This window comes from Schistocerca nitens, chromosome 7, assembly GCF_023898315.1.
Source record: "Schistocerca nitens isolate TAMUIC-IGC-003100 chromosome 7, iqSchNite1.1, whole genome shotgun sequence".
Lineage (NCBI taxonomy): Eukaryota > Metazoa > Arthropoda > Insecta > Orthoptera > Acrididae > Schistocerca > Schistocerca nitens.
In genome coordinates this window covers 164,622,576-164,646,188 of record NC_064620.1, presented here as the reverse complement: position 1 = coordinate 164,646,188, position 23,613 = coordinate 164,622,576, and the positions used below count along the sequence as shown (strand labels likewise).

The 23,613-nt window shown below is 38.8% G+C and overlaps 1 protein-coding gene across 6 annotated transcripts in view; it reads left to right on the top strand.

The window, feature by feature from the left end:
• The window catches only part of LOC126195378 (dystrobrevin beta), a 620,666-nt gene that overhangs the window by 530,733 nt on the left and 66,320 nt on the right, over positions 1-23,613 (top strand). For 4 of the 6 annotated variants that reach the window (XM_049933955.1, XM_049933958.1, XM_049933952.1 and 1 more), the window contains 2 exons: positions 30-150; positions 19,808-19,929. In XM_049933955.1, coding sequence (XP_049789912.1) covers positions 30-150; positions 19,808-19,929 — 243 coding nt within the window. The remainder of the gene's footprint in view (positions 1-29; positions 151-19,807; positions 19,930-23,613) is intronic. The other 2 variants (XM_049933957.1, XM_049933956.1) reach the window with 2 other exon arrangements.

The window sequence follows — 23,613 nt, the reverse complement described above, 5'->3', positions numbered from 1 at the left end:
GAAATTTCCTGAATTTGTGTTAATTTCAGTGCTTTCTGCACAAGCAGCCCCGGAAAATACACATCTAGTCTTGACTCTACTCGTCTTGATGATGAACATAGGCTCATCGCAAGGTACGCTGCAAGATTAGCTGCAGAAGCTAGAACAGTGGTGAGTTTTTTTAAGTAGTTACAGCTGTATATAGGAGGATATAAGTGCCAGCTTGCATAACTATATGTATTCTAGCTGTTAGGTAAGCAGGATATCAAATGATAGTCATATCACCATAGTTTTTGCTGGGTTTCAGCTTTTTAGCTATTATTGAGTAAAGGAATGGCCAACCCTTTGTTGCCACTGATGACATAATTCAGAAAGTAAACATCAGATTAGATTCCCCACCCCAGAACAAAAAAAAAAAAAAAAAAAAAAAAAAAAAAAAAAAAAAAAAAAAAACTGAAAAATTGTTCTCTCCCCCCCTCCCCCAGTGATCAGGTCAGAACTGCTCTCTCTCTCTCTCTCTCTCTCTCTCTCTCTCTCACTCTCTCTCTCTCTAGAATGAAGTAGCTCTTTTTCATGACTCACCACTCATCATACACTCACAAAAATAAATATAAGGGAGGCATCTTACCTTTGTAATTCAGGTCACTATGCCTTTTATTTATCAGATTTGGCCCTGTTTTGAAAGAAGGTAGAAAGAGGAGCTACAAGCCTGTGTTATGTCATTAGCAGTTTTGAGGTTTAAAAATTTTACATTTCATCTGCTGTAAAAAATTAAAAATGTTACAACACAATGTTTTTAATCAAGTGGGAAAATTTGAAAAACAAAACTGCTTATTGTTATGTTTGCATACATTTAGGCGGAAACAATATATGGTATAAGATTTATAGCATAACTATAATTAATTTAAGTATCTGTAGTCATCATATGCAATAAATATGACAATACATTTAACTAAGCGGGAAAAATTAATCTATATTCTGTTTTAAAAATGAAATTTAACTTATTTTACTTGAAGTGAGTTGTTTCTTTTTGTAGTGTGTATTTGTTCTGCCTTTGAAAAGATACACTCACAGTGCACTGAGGTTGCTGGGATGCACAATATTTTTGTAAACTCTTGGTATAGCATGGGGTACAGCAATTTTCTGGTTTCTCACCAGTTTAAAGGATCACTGTTTTTAGGCAAATGTGCCTCAGACAAATATTTGTCTAGTTCGATAATCATTGCATGTCCCAAGTCATGACTTCCTTGGAGCTGACTGATAGTGTCATCAAACTCCTACTAGACTGAACAATTATCATGCATTGCCATCTTAACTGGTTGAGAAATTAAGTGTGTTTGTTCTTCTGGAACAATGAGTGCTATCATTTTTGCAGTAACCTTTTCATAGCACTTTCAGAATTTAACATTTACAAATTTTATTTGAATGAAAGCTGTCACAACTGGAGTTCTGTTTCATTGGGACACATTTTTCAGTTTAAATCAATCTTCTTTTAAATTTTATTGCATTTCAGCAAGTTGTCTTAAGGCAGAGAGACTTCTCTTGAAAAACATAACTGTTGGTTTTAGCTCGTCAGCAGCTTTCCATGTGGTCATCTGAATTGTGTGTTGCACAACAATGTTCAAAGAATGTGCAAAGCATGGGGTGTGTTGAAGTTTCAGGATCATGGCAGATGATTTCATATTTGAAACACTTTCTCTTGATATTACAATGATTTTAAAATTGATTTATATTTGGCAGTAAGAGCCTTTATCCAATTTGAAATTTTTTCTGATATGTGTTTCTTTCAATTGTAAACAGTCTAAAAGTTGTGGCTTTAGTTGACATTTCTCATGTATGAAATGTGCCATGAGTACATGGAGACTAATGTTATTTATACTTGTCCACCTGTCAGATAAAAGGCAAACTGCCTATGGAGTGGCTAAATGATTTTCAATTTTATTAAATAACTTGCCATACAAACAGAGCATCAGAAAATTTGATAATGTTTTTGAACTTGGTAAATGACAACTGAAGAGAATCGTTCAGCATGACAGAAATGCAACCTTTCTGCAAATTTCTGCAGATTTCATTGCTGAGACATCAAAAAGTGTCAGCGTGCGAACCATTCAACAAAACATCATTGATATGAGCTATATGAGCTTTCGGAGCCAGAGGCCCACTCATGTACCCTTGATGACTGCACGACGCAAAGCTTTACGCCTCATCTGGGCCCACCAACACCAACATTGGACTGTTGATGACTGGAAACATGTTGCCTGGTCAGAGGAGTGGATGGATGTGTATGGGTATGGAGACAACCTCATGAATCCATGGACCCTGCATGTCAGCAGGGGACTGTTCAAGCTGGTGGAGGCTCTGTAATGGTGTGGGGCGTGTGTAGTTGGAGTGATGTGGGACCCTTGATATGTCTAGATACAACTCTGACAAGTGACACATATATAAGCATCCTGTCTGGTCACCAGCATCCATTCGTGTCCATGTTGCAATGGACTTGGGCAATTCCAGCAGGACAATACGTCACCCCATACATCCAGAATTGCTACAGAGTGGCTCCAGGAACACTCTTCTGAGTTTAAACGCTTCCGCTGGCCACCAAACTGGACAGACATGAACATTATTGAGCATATCTTGGATGCCTTGCAACATTCTGTTTGGAAGAGATCTCCACCCCCCTTGAACGCTTACGGATTTATGGACAGCCCGGCAGGATTAATGTTTCAATTCCCCCCAGCACTACTACAGACATGAGTTGAGTCCATGACACATCATATTGTGGCAAACTTTAGAGAAGGGATAGCATTCTTGGCAAATCATTTGTGCAAGCTGCATATATAATTCCATACTTTTATGTACGTAGTCAGCTGTATAATATTAACAGGTTTACTTTTTGGTTATTGTAAATGAAAAGCAGTTGAGTGAGAGGGTGTCACAAAAGAAAGCTCAAAACCAGATGTCATTGTGAAAGGCTACCTACTTTTAATTCTATTCTCCACTCTGTGTCTCATCCAAGACAGTTCATTAGTTTGTTGTGAAATGGCTTTATGATAAATATGCCAGCCAGTAATGTACATCACACAGTTCTTAACTAATGTGTTTTATCACACATATATTGTCACTGTTAGCAATACGATAAATAGTTTCAGCCCCCTAATAAAATGTTTTTCACTGGCAGGCATTGTCAACACTGTTTTTATCCGTACAAAAGTGGCAGATTATCTGCTGAACACTTTCACATATGTGATTCAACAAAAGAACATCACTCAACAATGGAAAATCCAGGGTGGTATTTAACAGTATTATGAAAAACATAATTGTTACTCATCATAAAGCAGAGTCACAGATAGGCACAACAAAAAGTCTGTCAGAGAGTGAGTTTTCAGTCAACAAAGCCTTCGTCAGACATAGACAACACACACACACACACACACACACACACACACACACACACACACACACACACACACACAGAGAGAGAGAGAGAGAGAGAGAGAGAGAGAGAGAGAGAGAGAGATATAGATATACAGGGTGTCCCAGCTATCTTGTCCACCCAAAATATCTCTGGAACAATATCAGCTATTGGAAAAAGACTTTCACCGGTATCAATGTAGGGCTGGGGCCCATTAATGTACATATTTGGAAACATTCTAAAACGAAAGCATATGTGTTTTTTAACACAAACTTATGTTTTTTTTAAATGGACCTCCTATATTTTTTCTTCGGCAATCCATAGCATGACAAAGCACATACACAATGGCGTTGATTGCATCGCAATATTCCCATTACATCCCGAGATATTGAGATGCGAAGTTGACGCTTGAAACACCCAACATGCGCTGCTAGCAAATGTCCTGAGGCTCAGGCGTGAACACCATGCTGCCCGTAATCGCAGCAGACCGTATTATTCGTTTCGGACCTCTTGATATGTATGGGGGTGTGATTACACATGTCAATCACATCGCGATTACGGGCAGCATGGGGGAGATGGGAACTTGCTCTTCAATATATCCTCTCTTCCCGTTATCCACCAGGCCTCAATCTCCGCTAATTTCAAGTTGCCGCCACTCATACCTCACCTGTCATTCAACAACATCTTTGCCTCTGCACTTCCGCCTCGACTGACATCTCTGCCCAAACTCTTTGCCTTTGAATATGTCTGCTTGTGTCTGTATATGTGTGGATGCGTGTGTGTGTGTGTGTGTGTGTGTGTGTGTGTGTGTGTGTGTGTGTGTGTGTGTGCGCGCGCGCGAGTGTATACCTGTTCTTTTTCCCCCCTAAGGTTCTTTTTCCCCACTCCACCAAGAGTGTCTTTCCACCATCCACCTAACCTTCGTAACCTCTTAGTTCATCCCTATGAAATCCCCAAACCACCTTCCCTGCCCTCTGGCTCCTACCCTTGTAACCGCCCCCGGTGTAAAACCTGTCCCATGCACCCTCCCACCACCACCTACTCCAGTCCTGTAACCCAGAAGGTGTACACGATCAAAGGCAGATCCACGTGTGAAAGCACCCACATGATTTACCAACTGACCTGCCTACACTGTGAAGCTTTCTATGTGGGAATGACCAGCAACAAACTGTCCATTCGCATGAATGGACACAGGCAGACAGTGTTTGTTGGTAATGAGGATCACCATGTGGCTAAACATGCCTTGGTGCACGGCCAGCACATCTTGGCACAGTGTTACACCGTCCGGGTTATCTGCATACTTCCCACTAACACCAACCTGTCAGAACTCCGGAGATGGGAACTTGCCCTTCAGTATATCCTCTCTTCTCATTATCCGCCAGGCCTCAATCTTCGCTAATTTCAAGTTGCCGCCGCTCATACCTCACCTGTCTTTCAACAACATCTTTGCCTCTGTACTTCCGCCTCGACTGACATCTCTGCCCAAACTCTTTGCCTTTACAAATGTCTGCTTGTGTCTGTGTATGTGCGGATGGATATGTGTGTGTGTGCGCGAGTGTATACCTGTCCTTTTTTCCCCGTAAGGTAAGTCTTTCCGCTCCCGGGACTGGAGTGACTCCTTACCCTCTCCCTTAAAACCCACAACCCTTCGTCTTTCCCTCTCCTTCCCTCTTTCCTGATGAAGCAACCGTTGGTTGCGAAAGCTTGAATTTTGTGTGTATGTTTGTGTTTGTTTGTGTGTCTATCGACCTGCCAGCACTTTAGTTTGGTAAGTCACATCATATACCACAGTCTCTGACTGCTGAGGCCACCATCACCACTATACACTCATGCAAACAAACTCGCACACATGACCACAATCTCTGGCTGCTGAAGCCATGATCATCATCATTACAATAATTTTAATTGATGTTTTGTTAACACACTTGATTTCCAGGTGTGTAATGCTGATCAACAGACATTCATGGTGTCTACAGAAAGATTCAACCAGAATGGATTTTATCCACAGAATGACTAAAAGTTCATGCAAGTTACTATAAAGGTGTTGACTGTATGAATGAACGCTAGTGGCAGATGTTAGTCATGTACAAGCTCACCAGGGCTTTAACATAGGCATTGCTTGTGTGCTTCCAGGGTGCCAACTGAAGATTTTTGGGTATTTGCAAACTGGCGTAAAAACGTTTTAGTATTTTAAAAACTACATTTTTGTTTATAAAACTGATAGGTTTTAGAGTTTATTAATTTGGATAAGCTGTATGTACACCATAGAATTGGTTTACAAAATATGTTGTGAAATAACAAAATAAAAAACATCGCAGAACTCTTTTGTTTGTCTACCCAGGGAATTACCAGTTTACAAGTACATTTGCCATATTGGAAACAAGTACAATTTATGCACATTCTTAATTAGTAGCTTAATCAGTTAATTAATGAAGGGTATCATCCAATGCAGGAAAATTAGGGCAACAAGAGTATAGTGACAAACCTGGGAATCAAACAGGTGTAAGGTAAGAAAAGGCACCAGCAATTTTTGTTGGCTGCAGGCTTCAATAATAATACTCTTAAGTTAATTAATTTTAGGAAAATTAAAACATTTTACTGTAAAGTTTGGATTCTGATCTTTCCAGAAAGACTAAATATACCATAGCAGCCAGTGGATCAAAAATTGTGGATAGCTAGATTTAAAATGGAAAAATTAAACAAAAAATGTAATTATTAATAGAAGTCCAATCATAAAAAATGGGGTGGTTGCAGCTTTCTAATTAAGTGATGGGCTGGAAATAGTTTAAGATTCAATTTGACTTTGTGTGTGCGGGAGATTCCTTCATTTGAGAAGGAAGTAGTATCAGTGAAAATGGTTCATGAGAAATGATTTCTGAAGTTTCTTCATCAACCGATGGCAATCTCACTCAGCTTCCTGACCCACACCATTCCAGAGGCACTGCTGAATGCTTCAATTTGAGATGCATCCTCAGGTTTGGCCAGGACCCAGAAGATGAGGAAACTATCTGCTGACAGTAATGGCACTTTCCTTTTTTTTCCATTTTGGTAAAATGGTACCATATATTGCTTAAATTTCTTCTAGATGAAGGTGGTGTGGTTGACATATTATCGTGCAGCACTACAAAATACATTGGAAAAAATTAAAATATTTCTCTTAAGATAGACCTTTTAAATAGAAAAAAAATTAAAATTACAATAAATGTACATGCAATGCATTTTATAAGCATAATTTATAGAGTGGAATGTAGGTCATTGCGATCTGCAAAACCTAGACTCAGTTAGGAACTTTGTCATGTAGGAAAAGGTCTGAAACCTTCATAGTAAAGAGGAAACCTGCAAAGACAAGTTTGACAATATGCGAGGATCTAACTTTTGGAAGATTAAAGTTTTTGAACAGTGTGATATCCAAATATGTGCTATACATCATGTGGGCAAGTGATGGCAGGATCTTGGCAGGGATAAAAGACAGAGAAATGATCAGTTAGCAGTGCAAATGAACTTGAAAACCTAGACTTTAGGAGCTAAGAACTTGTCAACTCATGCAGCCACTGGTTCTACTAGTGTCTCTGTATTGTTACTTTATACACTACTGTCCATTAAAATTGCTACACCAAGAAGAAATGCAGATGATAAACGGGTATTCATTGGACAAATATATTATACCAGAACTGACATGTGATTACATTTTCACGCAATTTGGGTGCATAGATCCTGAGAAATCAGTACCCAGAACAACCACCTCTGGCCATAATAACGGCCTTGATACGCCTGGGCATTGAGTAAAACAGAGCTAGGATGATGTGTACAGGTACAGCTGCCCATGCAGCTTCAACACGATACCACAGTTCATCAAGAGTAGTGACTGGCATATTGTGACGAGCCAGTTGCTCAGCTACCATTGACCAGACGTTTTCAGTTGGTGAGAGATCTGGAAAATGTGCTGGCCAGGGCAGCAGTCGATCATTGTATCCAGAAAGGCCCGTACAGGACCTGCAACATGTGCTCATGCATTATCCTGCTGAAATGTAGGATTTCGCAGGGATCGAATGAAGGGTAGAGCCATGGGTCGTAACACATTTGAAATGTAACATCCATTGTTCAAAGTACCGTCAATGCGAACAAGAGGTGACAGAGACATGTAACCAGTGGCACCCCATACCATCACGCCAGGTGACACGCCAGTATGGCGATGACGAATACACGCTTCCAATGTGCGTTCACCGCGATGTCGCCAAACATGGATACGACCATCATGGTGCTGTAAACAGAAACTGGATTCAGCTGAAAAAATTACGTTTTGCCATTCGTAAACCCAGGTTCGCCGTTGAGTACACCATCGCAGGTGCTCCTGTCCGTGATGCAGTGTCAAGGGTAACCACAGCCATTGTCTCCGAGCTGATAGTCCATGCTGCTGCAAATGTCATAGAACTGTTCGTGCAGATGGTTGTTGTCTTGCAAACGTCCCCATCTGTTGACTCAGGGATCGAGATGTGGCTGCACGATCCGTTACAGCCATGCGGATAAGATGCCTGTCATCTCGACTGCTAGTGATACGACGCCGTTGGGATCCAACACGGCATTCCGTATTACCCGCCTGAACCCACTGATTCCATATTCTGCTAACAGTCACTGGATCTCGACCAACACGAGCAGCAATGTCGCGATACAATAAACCGCAATCGCGATAGGCTACAATCCGACCTTTATCAAACTCGGAAACGTGATGGTACACTTTTCTCCTCCTTCCAGGAGGCATCAAAACAACATTTCACCAGGCAACGCCGGTCAACTGCTGTTTTTGTGTGAGAAATCGGTTGGAAACTTTTCTCATGTCAGCACGTTGTAGGTGTCGCCATCGGTGCCAACCTTGTGTGAATGCTCTGAAAAGCTAATCATTTGCGTATCACAGCATCTTCTTCCTGTCGATTAAATTTTGCGTCTGTAGCACGTCATCTTTGTACTGTAGCAATTTTAATGGCCAGTAGTGTAACATAGTTGGGCACAATATACTTAAGTATTTATTGATTAACTGATTTCATGTCTCATATAATTACTTTTTATTTACATTAGCAATTACTATGTTAATTTAGTCATACTTCCGTACACTATTTAGCAACTGTATCATATCTTCGGTGTTAATTGTCATTGTCATAACTAACATTAATAATACTTCCTGTTGCCATTCATATTAATTTGCTTATGCTACTTTTATGTATGCACATTATTTTTGTTCTTATTGAGACTCATTTTCCTGCCTCTACTTTCCACATCACATGACTGCTGAAGAACAAGCTGACCTTGGTCACACCATTGCCCTTCCATTCCTACCTGCTCCTCTCTTCTCTCCTACCTCCGTCTCCCACATCCTTTCAGTGCATTCCTCATGCTGGGCAACTGGGCATTCAGCCACAGCTAGGCATCATATCTGCCAGCAATATCCTTGTGCTTTGTACAACTACACACACACACACACACACACACACACACACACACACACACACACACTACTCCCTGTTGCACATGTAATGTTCAGTCACTTCCAACTAATCTCATTAAACTTTGCCATATATTTCAACATTGCATACATGTATACTTCTATTGGATATCTGTCTCTAAAAATGTAGGCCGCACTGTCATAAGACACCACAGAAGTGGTGGAGAAACAGCATACTTATGACCATGCTACAGACATCCAACAGTAAGAAGACAAATAAGTTGAATATATGTTTGCAGCTATCAAATCCCTTGGTCATTAACTTGTGTCCTTTGCGGACCTCTGGAAGTAGGCAGGATGGCCTATTTCCAGACTGCCCTTTCGAGATTCGACTCAACATGTTGTTGTTGTTGTTGTTGTTGTGATCTTCAGTCCAGAGACTGGTTTGATGCAGCTCTCCATGCTACTCTATTCTGTGCAAACTTCTTCATCTCCCAGTACCTACTGCAACCTACATCCTTCTGAATCTGTTTAGTGTATTCATCTCTTGGTCTCCCTCTACGATTTTTACCCTCCATACTGCCCTCCAATACAAAATTGGTGATCCCTTGATGCCTCAGAATATGTCCTACCAACTGATCCATTCTTCTTGTCAAGTTGTGCCACAAATTCCTCCTCAATTCTATTTGATACCTCCTCCTTAGTTATGTGATCTACCCATCTAATCTTCAGCATTCTTCTGTACCACCACCTTTCAAAAGCTTCTATTCTCTTCTTGTCCAAACTATTTATCATCCATGTTTCACTTCCATACATGGTTACACTCCATACAAATACTTTCAGAAACAACTTCCTGACACTTAAATCTATACTCGATGTTAACAAATTTCTCTTCTTCAGAAATGCTATCCTTGCCATTCCCAGTCTACATTTTATATCCTCTCTACTTCGACCATTGTCACTTAGTTTGCTCCCCAAATAACAAAACTCCTTTACTACTTTAAGCGTCTTATTTCATTATCTAATTCCCACAGCATCACCCGATTTAATTCAACTACATTCCATTATCCTCGTTTTGCTTTTGTTGATGTTCATCTTATATCCTCCTTTCAAGACACTATCCATTCTGTTCAGCTGCTCTTCCATGTCCTTTGCTGTCTCTGACAGGATTACAGTGTTGTTGACAAACCTCAAAGTTTTTATTTCTCCTCCATGGATTTTAAGTCCTACTCCGAATTTTCCTCTTGTTTCCTTTAATGCTTGCTCAATATACAGTTTGAGTAACATCAGGGATAGGCTACAACCCTGTCTCACTCCCTTCCCAACCATTGCTTCCCTTTCATGCCCCTCGACTCTTGTAACTGCCATCTGCTTTCTGTACAAATTGTAAATAGCCCTTTGCTCCCTGTATTTTACCCCTGCCACCTTCAGAATTTGAAAGAGAGTATTCCAGTCAACATTGTCTATAAACGTAGCTTTGCCTTTCCTTAATCTGTTTTCTAAGATAAGCCGGATCAGTATTGCCTCATGTGTTACAACATTTCTGCGGAATCCAAACTGATCTTCCCCAAGGTCGGCCTCTACCAGTTTTCGCATTCGTCTGTAAAGAATTCGTGTTAGTATTTTGCATCTGTGACTTATTAAACTCATAGTTTGGTAATTTTCACATCTGTCAACACTTGCTTTCTTTGGGATTGGAATTATTATATTCTTCTTGAAGTCTGAGGGTATTTTGTCTGTCTCATACATCTTGCTTGCCAGATGGTAGAGTTTTGTCATGGCTGGCTCTCCCAAGGCTGTCAGTAATTTTAATGGAATGTTATCTACTCCCGGGGCCTTGTTTCGACTTAGGTCTTTCAGTGCTCTGTCAAACTCTTCACACAGTATCATATCTCCCATTTCATCTTCATCTACATCTTCTTCCATTTGCTTAATATTGTCTTAAAGTACATCACTCTTGTATAGACCCTCTATATACTCCTTCCACCTTTCTGCTTTCCCTTCTTTGCTTAGAACTGGGTTTCTATCTGAGCTCTTGATATTCATACAAATGGTTCTCTTTTCTCCAAAAATCTCTCTAATTTTGCCTGTAGGCAGTATCTATCTTACCCTTGGTGAGACATGTCTCTACATCCTTACATTTGTCCTCTAGCCAACCCTGCTTAGCCATTTTGCACTTACTGTTGATCTCATTTTTGAGAAGTTTGTATTCCTTTTTGCTTGCTTCATTATTACGTTTTTATATTTTCTCCTTTCATCAATTAAATTCAATATATCTTCTGTTACCCAGTGATTTATACTGGCTCTTGTCTTTTTACCTACTTGATCCCCTGCTGCCTTCACTATTTCATCCTCAAAGCTACGCATTCTTCTTCTACTGTATTTCTTTCCCCCATTCCTTTCAGTCCTTCCATAATGCTCTCCCCAAAACACTCTACAACCTTTGGTTCTGTTGGTGTATCCAGGTCCCATCTCATTTAATTTCCACCTTTTTACAGTTTCTTCAGTTTTAATCTACAGTTCATAATCAATAGATTGTGGTCAGGGTCCACATCTGCCCCTGGAAATGTCTTATAGTTTAAAACCTGGTTCCTAAATCTCTGTCTTACCATTAGATAATCTATCTGAAACCTCCCAGTATTTCCAGGCCTCTTCCATGTATACAGCCTTCTTTCATGATTCAAGAACCAAGTGTCAGCTATGATCAAGTTATGCTCTGTGCAAAATTCTACCAGGCGGCTTCCTCTTTCATTTCTTAACCCCATTCCATATTCACCTACTACAATTCATTCTCTTCCTTTTCCTACTGTCGAATTCCAGTCACCCATGACTATTAAATTTTTGACTCCTTTCACTATTTGAATAACCCTATTTGATTTTGTATTTATGACCCTGTATTCACCTGACCAGAAGTCTTGTTCCTCCTGCCACCGAACTTCACTAATTCCCACTATATCTAACTTTAACCTATCCATTTCCCTTTTTAAATTTTCTAACCTACCTGCCTGATTAAGGGATCTGACATTCCAATGCTCCGATCCGTAGAACGCCAGTTTTCTTTCTCCTGATAATGATGTTCTCCTGAGTAGTACCTACCCAGAGATCTGAAAGGAGGACTATTCTACCTCCGGAATATTTTACCCAAGAGGATGCCATCATTTAACCATACAGTAAAGCTGCATGCCCCCAGGAAAAATTATGGCTTTAGTTTCCCCTTGCTTTCAACCGTTCGCAGTACCAGCACAGCAAAGACATTTTGGTTAGTGTTACAAGGACCACAGTATCATACAATTAATGCTGGTGATATTGACATTAATTCTTTGTCTCTTCACTGTGAAATTCAAGCACTTACCTTCTTCTTCAAATTTGCTGCTACTTCTGTTTGCACCCACTTGTAACACAGCAAACAGCCACACTTTCCATGCATGGATTTGCAACAAAATCCAGATTAGTTTGTACTGCTCAAAGATGTGAACCTGTAGTGTCTGCCCGCATCATCATTTTCACAATGTACTCACGAAAATATCAAAGAGATAATCAGCAACTGACAGCATACAGGGACTCTATGTACATCGAATTATCTGTACTTGCAGTGGGGGCATAAGAAAGAATTTGAGAGATGCCTTACAGTCCATCCCTGGACATAAAAGACAAACTTCATGTATTTATGAACAAACTAACTCATCTATATGATAAATATGCTCTCCCAGAGATGCTGCGCATCAGACTCAAAAATAACCATGTACTCCTGAAAATCAAATTGATTACAAGCTGAAAGGGAGCAGAGGCAATCGATCTGAGAGAAATAAGAACACAGTCTTGCCAATACATTAATCTAAGACATGCAGATCAGACATGTATGGAAAAATCTGTGAGATCTAAATATAGGCAAAGTACAATCTACAGCTTGATCTCATTGTCCCAGTTGAGGAACTAAATGAGCACTTTGCTTTAGTGAGAACCGTCATTGAACCATAAATAAATGCAGACTTATTACTTGTTTCACAGAGGTAAATGACACTACTCACAAAAAAATTTCCCTTGTAATCTGACAATGCTGTTGAAACATCCAGCGCAGATATCAAATCAGCATCTACTGTACAGGACAGCATCACAGTTCAAAAGATCAAGCTTATTATTGACCTACTAAGGCTCATGGTAACTACAGCTCATATCTTCCCTAGACCTGAAGGAACTTGCCTGGACAACACAGCAGAAATACTCATTCCCATCAGAGTGAAAACCTGCCTTTCAAGCATTACCACCCAAACAATTTCTATAAGTCCTTTTCAGTACCAGGAACCTGACTATGGGATGGTCTCCCTCACTATAACAGAAAACTAACTCTGCCAGGCACTTAAATGTGATTTGCAGAGTATCCATGTAGGACATCCAGCATCAATAGATAATTAATAACATATTATTTAAAGAATAATGATGTCTGCCTGTGTTCCAAATGCACCAATTACCCCTTTGTAATTAAGTACCTTACCATACGTTCCTCATTCCCTGAAACCTCTAGCTACAGCATTACATTTTAATTTATCTCCTTTAGGTCTCACTGTGTCATAAAAGCTCACTTTTTACACCCACAAATACCTTTTAGTTTCATCTGCTATCATTGTTGTTATCATTACTACCAGTGGTAGCATAGCAAGTATCATTGCTGTTAGTTCTTAGTCAATTCTGTTATTCCAAATAACATTGGATAAATTCAAATATTCTTTCGAATCATTTTCAGTACTATTTAATTTCATTATTGCATAGCAAGTAAATAAAACAACATAAATAAAGATCTGGATGAAAATGATATGTACGAAGGAGAGGAAGAGACAACAGTAGATAGAATAGAAATGAAAGAACTGGAAGATGCAGTGTGTAAAATGAAAAATAGAAAAACACCACACAGTGATGGAATCAACACAGAATTGTTTAAATATGCATGTTGCACACAGAAATCCAGATTTTTTAATTACATTAACTGATGCCAGAGAAATAATAAAATTACAGAGGACTGGAAATTAGCTTCAGTGGTACCTGGTGTTCATTATTAGACAAATCATTGAGAAACACAGATTTCAGTAGAAAGACGTGTTTAATATTCCTGCACTATGTGAAAGTTTTCAATAAAGCAAATAGAGAAAATCTATAACAGATACTGAACAAAAGAGGAATATCTCTACGCACAACAAAACTACTAAAAAGCTTGTACCAAGGGGCAGTCCCTTTGCAATCCCCTACGAGCGAGCAGTTACTGAAGACCACAGCTTGTGTGTGACATGTGATTGCCGATGACATGCCAGTGTTCTGAGTGGAATGGTACACCAAAGTATGAGAAATAATAACTGTCTCAAGAGTATGTAAACATTTCATTGGGCTTTTCAAATCCAGTGAGATACATCGCAGTGAAGAGCATTCTAAAAAATTATTTTTCTTTACTTTCTATTTGTTCCATGGCTGAGAAAAGCTGTAATAAGATACATGAATCCAGTCAGTCACTTGTCCTGTAAAATATATATATTGCAGCTTGTAAATTTTATTTTATTTCTTTATTTGGTATGCGTATTCCATAGATCCGTACATGCGAATGATCATTTGTTAATAATCTCAGATCTGACAATTCCAGGAATATGATAGACCACAGAACGTAGTACAACAGAGTAATTTCTAGTAATTTGTTGAGGAACTGCACTTATACAATCTTTTTAAGTTGTTCAGTGTCGGGCTCCTCTACCATTCTACTGTTAAGTTGCTGAAACATTAATATTTGTCCTCAGTTTTCACATGCACATTTCATAGATTTATAGGCTGCTTTTTCTTTTTATCTACTTTGAAATTTATATTATTCTTTACATTGCTATGACTAGAGACTCTTTATTCATTTTAGTACAAGCCAAGTCAAGCCATACTTGATGCTCAGGGCATCGCAAGTCAAAATTTTATCCAAATAATCTCTGAAAGAGGAGTTCCATATGACCTCTCCTTGCCTGTAACCACATATAAATTTCAGCATGCTCTCTTTGGAGTCAAGAGACATCATTGCACATAAATTGTCGTAAAGCATAATCACAACATAACAACACTCAACACACATGAGCACCAGCTGCTGCCTTCTAGACAGCACAAAAGATTCTCACCAAACCTAGGAACCAAATCTCTATAATGCATACCTTCAATTTTAATCAAGTTATGCACATCCTGTAGGAAATATGGAACACATGCACATGAACAGAAAAAAAGTCATCATGTAGATGCAACTTCAGTTTCACACGCTGTGACATAGTTGTGAATATAAACAGTGACCCAGGTACTGTCAAATGGTTTTTTTATTCCAGTCTTTGGTCACAATATTAAGTCATTCAGTGATTACCGGTTTCAGTCAGTAATGACCATCTTAAGATCTGCCATTATGGCTTTATCACATTAGGACATGGTGGAGAACAGATCTGAAGATGGTCATTACTAATTGAAACTGGTCACCGTCGAAGGACTTAATACTGTGATCAAAGACTGGAATTAAAAAATAAAATAAAAAAAATTGCAACTTCAGTTTGTGCATGATTACAGTCATAAGTAATTAAAAACAAAGAACTTAATTTATTCATTGTATCTCTGTTCACTGATTGGCTGATGGAATCACTTTTTGAGGAAATTGGCTTACATAAACAACACTTTTTCAGTATATAGAAGATTGCTGTAGTAATTACATTTGGTGTTACACCTAGAACATCCAGTAGAGAGCCCCTTATGCAGATCCATATTTGGAAAACTGTTGCACATATATATACATACATACATACATTAATCCTTGTTCCATAGAGCATAAATATGACATTTCGTAATGATGTGGAATGTGTCACTTTAACATAAGTTTTCTTTACACAAAATAATTGTTTTTTCATTTTTTATTTTACGGCTACTACTTCATATCTAAGAATTCATCTATTGAGTAGAAGGAGTTGTCATTCAGAAATTCTTTTTATTTGCTTTTAAATGTTGGTTGGCTATCTGTCAGACTTTTAATACTCTTTGGCAAATGACCAAAGATTTTTGTGGCAGCATAATTCACCTTTTTCCTCTAGTGTTGTAGCTATGTGTTTTGCTGTTATTTATGAATTGGGATGGGTTATTAATGACAAATTTCATAGGTGAATATATGTATTGCAAAGGTACTGTGAATATCCCGAGTTCCTTAAATAAATGTCTGCAAGGTGATCTTTGGTGGACTCCAGCTACTGTTCTGATTATACGCTTTTGTACAATGAATACTTTCTCTCTTAATGATGAATTGCCCCAAAATATGTCATCATATGAAAGCAGTGGATGAAAATAGGCATAGTAGGCTAATTTTACTGATATGTTTATCACCAAAATTTGCAATAACCCTAATAGCATAAGTAGCTGGACCTAACCGTTTCAGCAGATCATCGACGTGTTTCTTCCAGTTCAATTTCTCATCACTGCACACACCCAGAAATTTCGAGTATTCTGCCTTAGCAACAGACTTCTGTTCATAGACTATATTTATAAATGTGTTAAGCCATTTACTGTATAGAATCATATAAACTGTGTTTCCTCAAAATTTAGTGAGAGACCATTTGCAGAGAACCACTTAATAATTTCCTGAAAGACATTATGTACAATTACCTCAGCTGATTCTTGCTTACTGGGTGTAATTACTAGTATCATCAGCAAAATAAACTAGCTTTGCATCTTTATGAAAATAGAGTGGCAAAAGAATGATAAGGGACACAAGACTGAACCCTGTGGCACATCATTCTTGACACCTCCCCAGTTAAGGACTTGGCTAATTTTTGCAGACTATCTGTACTGTTAATTTCAGACTTATGTATTCTTCCAGTTAAGTATGAATTAAATCATTTGTGCACTGTCCCACTCATACCACAATACTTAAGCTTATCGAGAAGAATTTTATGATTCACACAATCAAAAGCCTTTGAGAGATCACAAAATATCCCAATGGGTGATGTTCGGTTATTCAATGCATTTAATATTTGATCAGTGAAACCATATACAGCATTTTCTGTTGAAAACATTTCTGAAAACCAAACTGACATTTTGTTAATACTTCATTTTTACAAATATGTGATGCTACTCTTGAATACATTACTTTTTCAAGAATTTTAGATAAAGCTGTCAGAAGTGAGATTGGCAGGTATTTGTTAGCATCAGATCTATCCCCTTTTTTATGCAATGGTTTAACATTAACATATTTCAGTCTGTCTGCAAAAATGCCCTGTTTCAGTGAGCTACTATATATGTGGCTGAGAAACCTACTTATTTGTTGGGAACAAGCTTTTAGTGCTCTGTTGGAAATGTGACCAATTCCATGTGACCTTTTAGTTTTGAGTGAGTTTATCATTTTCCTAATTTCAGCAGGAGGGCTGGGTTGAATTTCAATTAATCAGATTGCATAGGTACTGCCTCTTCCATATACTGCCTTGAATTTTCTACTGAATACCTGGATCCTATTTTCTCTACAACACTTAAAAAGATCATTAAAATGTTTTCTACTTCTTACTTCTTGTTGCCCTGTTTCCCTTTTAACAATATTCCAAATTGTTTTAATTTTATTATCAGATGTGCTAATCTCAGACATAATGCACATACTTCTGGACTTTTTCATAACTTTTTAAATACAGTGCAGTAGTTGGCAGCATGTTCAGCAACAGGGTGGTCCACTTGTTTCTTGGCCACAGTTTGTCGGTGGCCATTCATGCAGACAGACAGCTTGTTGATTGTCATACCTACATAGAATGCAGCACAGGCCTTATCTTTCCAGTCTCCCACCACCTCCCAAAGCCCCACTGTCCGGCCACAGAGGAGCACTCCCCTCGTAACTCAGTACCACCCAGGACTAGAGCAACTGAATTACATTCTCCGTCAGGGTTCCAATTACCTCTCATCATGCCCTGAAATGAGAAATGCCCTGCCCACAATTCTTCTCACCCCTCCCACAGTGGTATTCCTTCATCCACCAAACCTACACAATATATTCGTCCATCCTTACACAACCCTTGCTCCCAATCCCTTACATAATACCCGTGTGATAGACCTAGGTGCAAGACCTGTCTCGTACATCCTCCCACCACCACCTACTCCAGTCCAGTCACCAACATCAAGTATCCCATCAGAGGCAGGGCTACTTGTGAAACCAGTCATGTGGTCTACAAGCTAAGCTGCAACCACTGTGCTGCATTCTATGTAGGCATGACAACCAACAAGCTGTCTGTCCATATGAATGGCCACCGACAAACTGTGGCCAAGAAAAAAGTGGACCAACCTGTTGCTAAACACGCTGCCAAACATGATATCCTTCATTTCAATGACTGCTTAACAGCCTGTGCCATATGGATCGTTCCCACCAACACCAGCTTTTCTGAATTGTACAAGTGGGAACTTTCCCTGCAATATATCCTTCATTCATGTAACCCTCCTGGTCTCAACCTACGTTAGTCACTGTCCTCACCGATCCAGGCCCCTTCCCTGCTCCGTTCCAACACTATACAGCCATCATTCCACCACCACACCCAGTCTTTTTTTTATTTTTGTATTTCTTCTTTCTATTTCTCCCCTTTTCCGCTCCCCCCGCGCCACTACTCCCCTGCCTGCCACCCAACAAACAGCACTTCACTGTCCATCATCCCCACCATACTATCCCTCACCCTCCCCGCCCCAGGCTCCTCCTTTCCCCCACCCAGTCACCACTCCCATCATCCACTGGAGCTGCTGCTCACAGTGTGGTTTCAGTTGCCTGAGACTGCAGTTTGTGTGTGTGTGTGTGTGTGTGTGTGTGTGTGTGTGTGTGTGTGTGTGTGTACTGTCGACAAAGGTCATTGGCTGAAAGCTTTAAGTGTGAAAGTCTTTCTGTTGTGCCTATCTTCGACTCAGCATATCCGCTATATGGTGATTAACAACTTAACTTCTCATAAAATTGTAAAGTGATAAATTTAAAATACAAAGGCTTGCTGAAAGGTAATGACTCCAAATTTTTAATTTGTTCACAAAATCAGTTGATGTATTATATTTCTTGCATAATTACTCAGTTAACTTTCCCACTTCACTGAAACGAGTTGCAATCTTCTGTCGCCACAGGGATCTGGATCGTCACATGTAACATGCTGGTGTGTAAAATAACTATGCCAGGGTACTGCAAGACCATTAGATAACTGAAAGCATAGATTCAGTAAGTTCCTGGCTGGGTTGGAGATTTTCTCCTCTCAAGGATTGGGTATTGTGTTATATTGTAACTGATGAGAAAATCGTGTACAGTATGCCATCATATCATTTTTCCATAACTGAGGTGGTTGAATGTTCATGGACCAAAAGCCAATAAATGGCAATAAAAAAGCGAATAAATAAATTTGAGAAGTTGGTCCACACATGAAGCATCATCTCTTCAGCATGACAATGCCAGAACACACACAAGTGCTGCAACATCTTCAGCGGTCTGCCACTGTCATCAATCATCCTCTGTAAATGCTGACTTGGTAACATCTAATTTTCATCTGTTCCTAAAACTTACAGAACACCTCCGAGGACTTCATTTGATAGTGAAGCAGTGCAAGCAGAGGTGAGGTTGTGGCTCCATTAACAAATTCAAACATTCTGCAGTGACAGTAGCAACAAATTGGTCTCTTGTTGGGGGGAATGTGGTGACTATGTTGAGAAATAAATATGTAGGCATGAAGAATAAAGATGTAGAATGTTAATAAAGTCTATTTTATTTAAAAAGCGTTCAGAGTTTTCACAAAAAATTTGGAAGCATTACTTTTCAGAATGCCCTGACCTGATGCTTGATTGTGATTTTTTTTTTCAGGTGATTCATCACCACATCAGATATCCAATTTGCTTACTATTGATGTGCAGCTGCACTTTGTAATGCTTGGAATCACAAATTCTAATCAGTAGGAAGAGAAAATAAAAATTTGATTAATTAGTGTGTAATATTTTTCCCATAGCAACAAGGACGAGCAACGTCAGAAGGTAGCTTGAGTCTGGATACATCACAGGCACAGAGAGAGTTGATCAGTCAGCTGGAAGCCAAGAACCGCGAGATCATGCGCGAGATTGCAAGGTTAAGGTATTGCTTGTCAATGTTGTGTCCAGTAGCTAGTTTGCATGAATGACCATCCAACTTACCCCTCCTCTTCATACCATGTGGAAGTTGATGTTATTTAAGAAGGAAATATAAAATTTAAACTTAATTTGTGGAGAGTACTATTTTGATGAGTTTTACAATAATAAAATATCTAAGAAATACAAAAATTAACAATTATTTTTACATGTTGCCGCAAACTGGAAAGTCTCACTGGATATTTATGCATATAACTACAAAACCTAATTCAGAGAAATCATATTGAAGATAATTTTCAGCTTGACAAAATGCATTATGTGAGATACAAGTAAATTTAATAAAAGTATTTTTTTAACCAGTTCTTTAAAAGTTCAGTTTGCACTACCTCACACTTCCAAGAACAGCTTACCAGACATCCACAGTTTGAAATCTGCTAAAGGCATGTGAATAATCAAAATGTGATGGAAGGTTTAAGATCATTTGCTTCCATTTGTATGCCCTGTGAAGTACATAAGTTAATTTTATTTGCAGAGCAGTGACTGACATTTTCTATTTTCATTTTAATGAAGTAGGGGTGACTATGCAGAAGGTAAATAAAAGACACTTCATTTGTTTCAAGAAGAAAATTTCTTTCTTTCTTCTAGTACATTTGGTGGGCAGAAAATTTCTGAGATGATAAAATTTGATGATGTAGGCACAGAATTAAAGCACAGGTGCTTCCTTTCATGGACGTAGTTCCTCCAGGTTACCAGAGTACACTTTGAGGGTGGACATAAAGCCTTAACTGGCCTGTGCTTCACCCTGTTCCAGCTTCCCAACTCCACATCTGTGTGCCACACACTGCCATGCCATACAGTGTGTCACACTAGGTACTTCAGTTATCACTGACAAATTTCTCTGTTTTCCTGTTCTGTTCTGTTGGCATGGTGTGTGGGGAGAATGATATTTGGTAAGTCTCTTGGTATCTTAAATTTCTCTTATTTTCCTGTTTTGGATATTTTGTGATGTGCAGAGGGATGTAATATATTGTTTAAATCTTTTTGGATTGCTAGTTCTTGAAATTGTGGTGGTAAACCTACCACTCATGCACTACTACTCTTGTAGAATTCATACTCTGTTTTGATGAGCATCCCCAAATCACTCGTGGGTGTAGCAAACAAATCTGTTCTGAAACATGCTTTTGTTAGGGTCTTCTTTATCTCTTCTATTAATGCTATTTGGGAAAGGTCCCAGACCGATAAAGTACTCGAGAACCAATTTTATAAGCTGTTTCTTTCATGGACAATTACATTTCCATATTATCTTTGCAATGAATGTCTGTTGCACAGCTAGTTATGTTCGGTCATTGTACTTTAAATGACTTCATATGTATACTCGTAGATGTATTTTGATTGTGACTGCTTCCAATGATTTCCACTGGTTAAGTTTAAGGAAAACTTGGATATTTCGAGTAATTGAACTTTGGCAACAGATGGCAGTTTTATCCTCTCAGAAATTTTCACATCTGCAAACCACCAATGTAAAACAATTTGCATCTTTAAAACTTCCCTTATGTTGCAATAAAACCATTTTCTTCATGGTACCCTTTGTTTTTTTCACCATGGGTGCTGGCCCTACTTGATTAACAAGAGAGCTTCAGAGGAAATAGGAGGAAGAAGAGGAGAGAGGTAGTGTTGGGCTGAAGCTGTGAGCCACTCTGAGAGACGAGTTCAGACTACATAACTGGAAGTTTTCTGCTTATTAAAGGCAGCAAACTGAGTTAAAGCCCTGGTCTGAAACACAGTTTTAACCTTGCAGGAATGTTTGTTTTTTAATTTTCCCTCTATCGAACAAAGTAGTTTGTGGATTATATCATTTTAGTTCTGATAGTATTTTGAGCTCTTGATCCATGGTGTAAACCACCTGATTCAAAAACTTTATATTTTAATATCACATACATTTTTCCAATTAACTAAAATGCTTGGTTTGTAAGTAGTTACATGTAGATGGAAAAGTAGCTGACACTGTCTTATGTTTGGAATATACCATGAATACTTTTCATTTTTTCACATTTTGGTAGGTAGCAGATATTCCTTTGAATTGATATTACATGTAGTTTTGTAGCATGCATCATGTACATCCATTTATTCACCTTTCCTTTAAACAGATGCTTCTAGTAAACAGTTTCAGATCTTTTTACTCCCATGAGAACAGCATTTTGGTTAAATTGCTTCATATGTGGTACACAATTTCCTAAGTATCAGTTGTAGTGTTACATTGGTAGAACTAACAGTCAGAGCAGCAATGGATAAGTTTTGTGAAATCTGCTATATTTTTTTCATCTTTTATTGAATTACGCTTTACACTATATTTTGTAGCATGACATAATGATCATATTTTGCCTGTGCTTAAAATATTAGATCTGCCACAGTTCTTACATTTCAGAGAATTGTATTTTAGAAAAGAGATACTGATACTTATTTGGCATGTGAATATTGGTTTAAAAACATACTCGATCTGTGTTTCAGTTTTGCTGTTCCATGTATTTATGTGGTAAGTGATAGGACACAGACATTATACTTAATTGTAAGAAGGCAGTTTCAGCTGTCATAAGAAATAATTTCATAATTCTTATTATTATGTTCTTTCCCCAGTGATTTTTAATATGGGTAATTGCTAAGCTCAATATAAAAGTTTAAGAAAAATGGAAGACAAACAAAGAATCATATTAGAAAATATGACCACTCATCATATAGAGAAATGTGGAGTGATCAATGCAAAAGGTCAGGGAAGTGGTTATTTTGGTGTGTGTGTGTGTGTGTGTGTGTGTGTGTGTGTGAGAGAGAGAGAGAGAGAGAGAGAGAGAGAGAGAGAGAGAGAGAGAGATGAGGAAGGGGGGGGGGGGGGCGGGCAATTGAGAAAAGGGCAAGGATTAAGGAGAGGGTGGGATAGTTGGAGAAGAGGATTTGAATTTGGGGACAGACAGGGCTGTTGTTATGTAGCTTGTTGTTGTTGTTGTTGTTGTTGTCTTCAGTCCTGAGACTGGTTTGATGCAGCTCTCCATGCTACTCTATCTTGTGCAAGCTTCTTCATCTCCCAGTACTTACTGCAACCTACATCTTTCTGAATCTGCTTAGTGTAATCATCTCTTGGTCTCCCTGTACGTTTTTTACCCTCCACACTGCCCTTCAATGCTAAATTTGTGATCCTTTGATGCCTCAGAACGTGTCCTAAGAACTGGTCCCTTCTTCTTGTCAAGTTGTGCCACAAACTCCTCTTCTCCCCAATTCTATTCAATACCTCCTCATTAGTTATGTGATCTACCCATCTAATTTTCAGCATTCTTCTGTAGTACCACATTTCAAAAGCTTCTATTCTATTCTCTTCCTGTCCAAACTATTTATCGTCCATGTTTCACTTCCATACGTGGTTACGCTCCATACAAACACTTTCAGAAACGACTTCCTGACACTTAAATCTATACTCGATGTTAACAAATTTCTGTTCTTCAGAAATGCTTTCCATGCCATTGCCAGTCTACATTTTATATCCTCTCTACTTTGACCATCATCAGTTATTTTGCTCCCCAGATAGCAAAACTCCTTTACTACTTTAGGTGTCTCATTTCCTAATCTAATTCCCTCAGCATCACCCGACTTAATTCGACTACATTCCATTATCCTCGTTTTGCTTTTGTTGGTGTTCAACTCA